An 8,519-nucleotide genomic window follows, 5' to 3' on the forward strand; every position below is an offset into this window, starting at 1 on the left:
GGGGCGCGGGCCCTGCGCTTCGGCCACTTCGTGCTCAAGAGCGGCCTCGCCTCCCCCGTCTACGTGGACCTGCGCGTCGTCGTTTCCTACCCGCTCCTGCTGCGCCAGGTGCGGGGGGGCCGCGCGCGGGCGGGGGCGAGGTTGCCCCGGCGGCCGTTACCCGAAGCGAGCGGCCGTTACCCGTGTGGGAAGGGCGGGTCGGGAGGCGCCGCGGCCAAAGCGGCGGGCGCCCTCGGGGGGCGGCGGCGAGGGGGGCGCGCTTAGCCAGGAACACGTGCGTTAGCCTTACCGCCTCGCGCAAATATTTGGGGATTTATTACAACTTAGGCGGGAAAAAAACCTTTACTCGGGCTGCTTTTTGTGATAGCAGAAGGGCGCTCCAGCCTTATTTTCGTTGTGAAGTAAGTAACACTTATTAGAGGTTCAAAGCAAAAACGAAAAAAAAAACTAAATTTCTAAATTTTGCAGGACGCTTCTAGAGTGTGTTTGCATTTAACGGTATCGTGAGATCTCGGCTGTCTCTTTGCCACCCTGCATATTGCAGAGAGAAGGAGCTCTCTGTAGCTAAAGGAGGAAGAAAAAAAGGTGCAAGTACATTCCAGGGGGCTTCCTTATATAGCCTTATTCTTGGAATTAATAGTGGTGATTTGCTATGACAAAATTACTGGGTGCTCCTTGGAATCCTCATTTTGTGTGGAGACAGCCACTATCAAATAATGTAAAAGAGGTTTTTCCATGGATTGGTGTTGCTTCCATGGATAGTATTTATTTAGTAACAGTCTAATCTAATTCTTAAAAACTCCCCCCCCCCTCAGGTAGCAGATCTCCTGTTTCAAACTGCAAAAGATGCTGGTCTCAAGTTTGATTCCGTGTGTGGTGTTCCTTATACGGCACTGCCCTTGGCCACGATCGTCTGTGCAACGCATCAGATTCCCATGCTTATACGGAGGAAGGAAGCAAAAGACTATGGTAAAACCTTCAAATTATGAATTTCTCTTCTTGTTGCCAGTCTTGCTTGTGAAATGACTTTGTTTTTGCTGTTTTTCTGTGATGTGCAGCATCTTTATTTCAGTTTAATTCTACCACTCCAACTGAAAAAAAAAATCCCTTTCCCCCCCAAAACATACTTCCTGTAGGCATACAGCCTAGTTAGTCGCTTGTTAAGTTTAAATCATGTTGTAGTAGATACAACAACTCTCAAGTCTTTTTACTGAGGTAAGCTCCAGCAGTGTCTCTTTCCTTGGCAGTGCTACTGTGGTTCTGGGTCACTGACCTCTCCCAGAAACAGAGATATATAGCTCAGTTACCCTGACATGCTGAGAAGCTAGGGCTACGCTTTCCCCCCAAAAAGAACTTTGTGCATATCTATTCCAAGAGGAATTTTTCTAGTCTCTTCCTTTGTCTTTTATGTGATATAGTCCTGTAATCAGTGGACAAGGTGGACCAAATGAGAAGTGATCAGTCCTCTACCAAATGAACTGTAACTTTGATTTTTTTTGGGGGGGGGGAGGGTGGAGAAGACTGAACTACTAACCTACTTGAGCAGCTGGAGATTTCCTTGTGGGATGAGTTCCATCCTTCTCTGTTCACACTTAATGCTTTTGGATGTTTGTCAAAACTAAATGGTGCTCCTCAGGTAGTCATGTGCTAGGCATGAGAATTTTTGCTGTTGCTTCTTGTGAAAGACAAATTAACTGCAACAGCAATTAGCTGGCTAGGACAAGGTTTCCAGTATCACATGGATTCTAAAGCTGTATTTACACAAATTCCCAGTCTGTCGCACTCTAATATGGGCTAAGCACCGCATTTGTGGCATGCTCTTCACCTGCTGCTCACTGCTTCCTGGGAGGATGGACCTCTTCTGTTGTTGTCCCCGAGAGGCCATTCATGGACTTGTGCCTGTTGTTAGCTAGGGCAAAGACATTAGGGACTATTCTGTTTCTAACTGTTCTAACAGACGTATTAAGTATAGAATAAAGCTTGTGGGAAATACTGCTACTCTTCGGTTTGACATTTAACTTTGTTACTGTAAAGACATTGTAAATAACTAGAGACAATATTTTAGGAATCTCGAACATTGGATTTATAGCAATAAAAACTTGACTTTCTGTTGGTACATCTTTCAAGGATTCCTTAAATATGTGCGATTAATTATCTGTCAGTTTTGTTAATAGAACATAATTTCTGGAAATAAAAAGTGTTGGAGAAGTAACAGTCTTCATGAATTTCATTACAATCAGTGACTGAGCTATAATTAGAACGATGATACTTAGTATCAGCTAATAATTAGACAAATTACCTCTCTCTAATGACAGTGAGTATGGGATTCCTACTACCTCGAAGCCCAATTCCATTATTTACTACAGTGTATACTTGTATGTGGAACAAATCTGATCTTTAAACTAGTGTGGCAAGTTAAAGATTTCTTTTGGTGCTTTAGGTTTTTTGAGTCTTTTAAACTTTCTTGATTTAGAGGAGCATCTGCCTTTTATTTTAAAGGTACGAAGAGGCTGGTAGAAGGCGTCGTTAATCCGGGAGAAACCTGCTTGATCATTGAAGATGTGGTAACGAGTGGATCTAGTATACTGGAAACTGTAGAAGTTCTTCAGAAAGAAGGAATCAAAGTCACTGATGCGGTAGTGCTGTTGGACAGGGAGCAGGGTGGGAAGGCCAGGCTAGGAGAACGTGGAATTCGCCTGCACTCTGTCTGCACGTTRTCCGAGGTGTTAGAGATTCTCCAACAGCAGGGAAAAGTAGACGCCGAGATGGTTGAAAAGGTCAAGAAATTTATTCAGGAAAGTGTGTTTGAGCCATTGACTCAGAACGGTCCTGCCCCTGTGAAAAGAATCTGTAAAGAGCTGAGCTTCAGCGCTCGTGCTGAGCTACCTGGGATACATCCTGTTGCAGCCAGACTTCTCACGCTTATGGAAAAGAAACAAACTAATTTGTGCCTTTCTGCTGATGTCACTGGCTCCAAAGAGCTCCTGCAGTTAGCTGCCAGCCTGGGCCCCAGCATTTGTATCCTAAAGACTCACATAGACATCCTGAATGATTTTACCCAAGAGATAGTAAAGGAGTTGAGAGCACTTGCAGACCAGCATGAATTCTTGATTTTCGAAGACAGGAAATTTGCAGACATTGGAAACACAGTGAAACATCAGTATGAAGGTGATTATCGTCAACCTTGGTTTACTGTAACTTTGTCAGGCTGTGTAACTGCAGCTCTGGAGCAGGTTGCCCAGAGGGATTGTGGCATCTCTGTCCTTGGAGGAGACTTGAGGAGACAAGGCCCTGAGCAACCTGTCCTAGCTTTGAAGTTGACCCTGCTGTGAGGGAATGACCTCCAGAGGTCTCTTCTAACCTAAATCTTTTTATGAATCTATGATTGTGCTCAGTAAGTACTTCTGAATAGTTGTTTGCCATGATGAGTGCACTGTGGCTCTTTAAGGAACTCTGCTACTGTATGCTTGTGTGCTACTGTATGCTTGTGTGCTATCTGGTGCTTTCGTTCCATATGGCATGTGCAGCTGTAGAATGTTTTTTCTTTTTTTTTAATCCATGTGATCCTTATGTGGTCTTGAAAGGTAGCGCCTGTAACAGTGAAGTTTTAGGTTACCGTAAGTGCTGCAAGCCCAAATACTGAGATGTTTCTGAAAAATAAAACTGAGAAGATTATCCTCTGCGGTTAGGCAGCTATCAGGATTGTTTGATGAGGCTGAACTTGTAACTGTCAAGCTTCGGTAGTAAATGTGTCTTTTAAAATGTGCAAGGTGTAGTGTGCTGCTTGTTTTGCTTACTTAACTCATGTTTCCTATTTAATACATTTCTGACATTTAGCCTATGCTTTCCTGTGGGTTTCTTTTTTTTTTTTTTTTTTTTTTTTTTTTTTTTTTTTTTCCAGGTGGTATATTCAAAATAGCATCCTGGTCAGATGTGGTTAATGCTCATGTGGTTCCAGGCTCTGGAGTAGTAAAAGGACTGAAGGAAGTAGGTTTTCCTTTACAGCGAGGCTGTCTTCTGATTGCTGAGATGAGTTCCCAAGGGTCGCTTGCCACYGGTGACTACACGAAAGCTGCAGTAAGTAGGGAGTTTTGTTTGAGATTTAAAAACTTGTAAAGTACTCTGACAGGGGAAGTTCTGTGTGCTTCTAAAATTTGCACTTTCAGAAGTCTCTTCACTCTGACTGTTGTAGTTTGTGTGGAGGCTCAAGAATATCAAAATGTGGTGCTTAAAGGTTACCGCAATAGGCTAATGATGTAAAAGGACTGGAGAATACACCGTGAATTCTAGCAAACAGGGTAAGTTTGCTTTTTGGCCTTGTTCTTTGGCAATAAATTGCAATTAGTGTAAATTCATCCAGGGTCTTATCTATAACATAGAAACAAGTCTAATCTTTCCACTCCTGTCTGCAAGCACAGCAAAATTTATTAGGGATCAGTTGGTTCTGGCTTACATTGGCTAGCAAGTTCTCACTTTTACCAAAGTGTTGTGTTCCTGTCTTGCACAGCTTAATGTGTAAATGGCTGGATCAGGAACAGATTGCGGATGAAACTTAGTTTTAGGTATATGATTTGTAACTGTTTACTTGTCATCTTTAGGTGCAGATGGCTGAAGAAAACTCAGATTTTGTTTTTGGATTCATATCTGGATCAAGAGTTAGTAACAGACCAGAATTTCTTCACTTAACTCCAGGGGTACAGATGCAAGCTGGAGGTAAATTTCACTGAAACTTCTATAGTCTGATCATGAATAGTGTAAACAATGTAGCCTTTGGTGAAATTGTGACTTCTGTGGAAGATAGGGTTGTTGGTCCTCCAACGGGAAGAGTGTTTGCCATTTCCCTTATATTAGCTTGCTTTTATGTTTCTGGATATAACGATCCCTTTCCTGGGATTTCTGAAAGGAGACCAGTGCATGAAGCAACTTCTTTATTAGATCCCTCTGTGATGAGGTCTATATGTATCACAGAGTAGAGTCCTTAAACCTACAAAATGTGTTCAAGTAGGCATTAGGTTAGACACAGAACTATTCAGGAGGAGTAGGGAAAAAAAGGAAAAAAAATATGACAAATACAGAAGTCTRTTTGTTGATTCTGATGTAGGTCCAGTATGAAAGGATTGAAAGTCTTGTACTAAATAAACGGTATCTCACTGAACTGTGTGGGGGAGATGCATTTACTTGCAGTGCTTTATTTTTACAAAAACAGAAGTGAAATCACAAGCTTTTACCTTTGTGCCTGTTTTAAGAAGGCTAATGCTTATTTTAGTAATCTTAATCAGTGCTGCTTTTAGTAACTGTTCCATATATTATCACTTGTAAATTGTGAAGAAGGAGGACTTTCTGTGTCAGATTTCATCTGTGTATTAAGTAGGGTTTTTTTATTTGGAGACATAGTTTCTAGTTATCTCTGTGGATTGTTAGGGTGAGAGCTGAAACAACATACCTGTTCTCTGTTCAAACCACTCTTTAAAAGTTTTTAGTAGATACAATTCTGTACAAATTAGAAAAATGGTATCTCTGTTTCAGGTGATAACCTAGGACAGAAGTACCTAAGCCCAAAAGAAGTCATTAGCGAAAAAGGTTCGGACATCATTATTGTGGGACGTGGCATCTTGTCTGCCTCAGACTGCCTCCAAGAAGCAGAGAAGTACAGGAAAGCAGCATGGGAGAGCTATATAAGCAGGCTTGGTGCTCATGCGTAAGGTTGAATTAAGGTCGTTTTTTTCCAGTGAATAAGCAAAGCTCATGCAGCAGTCAAGATGGAGCTGAAATTGTAACAAGACTTTCTCTCAATTAAATAGATAAACATTTGGTATTAAGTCAGTAGAAAACTATGCCCTTCTGGAGAAATCTCTTGCTGACTGAGTGTTTTTTTTTTTTTATTGTGAGCACACACACAGACAAAATTGTACTTGCCATGACTGTTTTTTCTGGTATTGAATATACGAAACCAAAAGTTGATGCCAGTTTTTAGCCTAAGTGCTTTTCTCTACTGAAAAATGTTAAATGAAAACACTCCGAGAGGTGCTTGCCCGACTGTTGCTGCTCTTTGTTTCTTCTTTCCACCCTCAAATTCCTTCTGGCTGTGGAAACAGTATTTTACTGTTCTCAGTAAACTTCACCTGCGGTACGGACTGCTCGGCTCTGCCATTTCCAAGGAGCAAGTATCAATCTGAATCCCACACTGTGAAGCTGAAAAACGTGCTGGTGAATAAACAAATTTGCTGCTGTTTTCCATCAGTTGAATATGTAAGTCTTTGTGCCAGTGTGAAATACTGTTAATTTTCAGAACCAAGGTATTACAAAATAAGTCATTCTATGTGTTTGTGAATGCAGAAATTACTCATGATGCTGCTTAAAATCTGCTCTGACAAAAGTTTTTGCAGTTCTTTAATGTTCGCTTAGCTACTGTGCAGCTGTTGCCAGGTTCCTCCAACAAGCAACAAAAACGTACATTCTGCTGATTGACCCTATGTAAAAAATAATTGGAATACTTCCTGGAATTACTTTATATTCTTTTGGATTGTGAGGAAGGAAAGTAGAGAAATGTCATGTATGATGAGTTTTGATTAAAAGGGGTGGGATCATCTCAGATGTATCTAATGTGTGTGATGAAAATCAGCTTTAATTTTTATTGTTACCACGAAAAATGTAAAGAACACAAAGAAATGGTTCTAGATCACTGTTTTTTTCTATGCTGATGCAAAAAACATACACAAAGCTGGATCCCTTTTTAGATGCGTTTACCTATTGCCTGGTACCAACTGCATTCAGTGAGGCATGTCTTCTCTCTTTAGTAATGGACTCTCCCCAGTGTTTCTGAAGAAGAAATTAGAGTTATGCTGAAGTTTGAAAGGATAAGTTTTTGCTGGTTGTGAGTTGTTTCCATCTGTGCAGAAGACCTAAGAGAAGAGAATCAGACCTTTAATTTGAGGGCTCAACCTTATGCTGCTTGTATTTGTGACTGGCTCCACTGACAGACTTCAGAAACCGAAGGACTGAAAAGCTTTCTAGCTCCCTAGGTCTGTTGCAGCTAAGCTAAGATGTACCTTTCCTTTAAAATGAGCAGAGGATTTGGAATCTGTTTATTATTTCATCTTAATTATCTGATAGCCTTGAGGCCTGTCAAAAGCAAGACTTTGTCACTTAACTCCTTTGCAGAAAACTGCTTTCTCCAGCAGAGGGAGCTGGGACTCTATTCAGAATAATTGATGCCGTAGCTCTTCTGTGGCTCATAGTTTCCATTGATAATACCGATGTTAAATATGCTTAAGATGAACATCTGTCTGGTTTCCACAAATTACATCCTTACACCCCTAATTTAAAGTAGTAGAGTTTACCAAATAGTTGCCTCAGGTTGGGGTCCAATTCTGTCTGTTGTAATAGGGTCACTACTGTTACAGCACGAACAGGGTTTTGCAGTTTCAGTATTTTCCACCAACTATGCAAAATTTCATTAAGTGTGTGACTGAGATCTACACCACTAATACTCCGAGCAGAATCTTCTGAGAACTAATTTGTCAGGCTTCCTGGTGAAAAGATTACGTCTCTGGCAACTTTTTGGAGCGGTTGATACAATCTAACATCCAGACCCTTTTTAGAAAACCTTTGCAGTGCTTTCTTTGTGAAAGAAGTTCCAAGGAACAGATTTAGAAACTTGGTTTCACGAGTCTTAGTTGTGCAATCCAGCAAATAATATGGAAAGAGTTGTTTTCTGGTGTTTCAGTTGACACTGTCACAAACATCAGTAAGTAACACAGAAGCKTGTCACCTCCTATGTGCACTCTTGTGTCAGAATGATTATGGTAAACAAGTGCATGCACTTTCTTTGAGGTACCTGAAAATGATAAAAATCCGTTTCAAATTCAGAACAAATGTTAAATTTCCTTGCTCACCCCTGCTGCTCACATTCAGAGCATGGGGACGTCCCTGCTGTTGGTGCTGTTTCTAACATGGGAACTAGGTCACAATTTACAAAACTCATTTGCATCATAATACATGAAACTGGAAGAGTCCTACAGTTCGTTCTCTGATCGGATTGGAGTCTGGGCTAGAGGCATATGGCTATATTTAAATTTGTTGGTTACCATGTGACCTATATTATCTGGCAACTAGATATTTATATGAAATTGGTGTCCTTAATCCACTCTGCAGTAYTGTTGATAATGGAATGAAAGGAAAWTGCACTTTTCTTAGTGAAATTGTGATCAAGTGTTGTCAGTGCTTGCAACAGAAATGGGGGCTGACTTGCTGCTATTTCTGAGCAAGTCGTAGTGGAGACTGCATGGGAGATCTGCACAAGTGGGAAGCATAAAGGGATTGTTTTGGAGCTTCTGTGATGTGTGTGTGAAGTTCAGTGGATCGGTGGGTATATGCRTGGCACAAGGAGTACTCTGAAATGCTTGGGCACTTTAGTATAACTTCATAAGCACAGTGCTTTATTCAGGCTTAAAATTCTTGCAGAAACAGTTGTCTTGATAAACCCATCACTGAATTAAAACTTTTATCTGAGTTAAAAA

General features: G+C 41.0%; 1 protein-coding gene across 1 annotated transcript; it reads left to right on the forward strand.

Annotated features, from left to right (window-relative positions):
- Positions 1-8,519, forward strand: UMPS (uridine monophosphate synthetase; the record flags this gene model as incomplete). The annotated part of the gene is made up of 6 exons (XM_085311058.1): positions 1-108; positions 816-969; positions 2,500-3,168; positions 3,902-4,077; positions 4,599-4,713; positions 5,527-8,519. Coding segments are annotated over 6 exons (1,398 nt in total), but the record flags the coding sequence as incomplete, so codon positions are not given.

Source organism: Rhea americana, unplaced genomic scaffold (genome assembly GCF_003343005.1).
Source record: "Rhea americana isolate MKP2758 unplaced genomic scaffold, rheAme1 scaffold_33, whole genome shotgun sequence".
NCBI classification, from domain to species: domain Eukaryota; kingdom Metazoa; phylum Chordata; class Aves; order Rheiformes; family Rheidae; genus Rhea; species Rhea americana.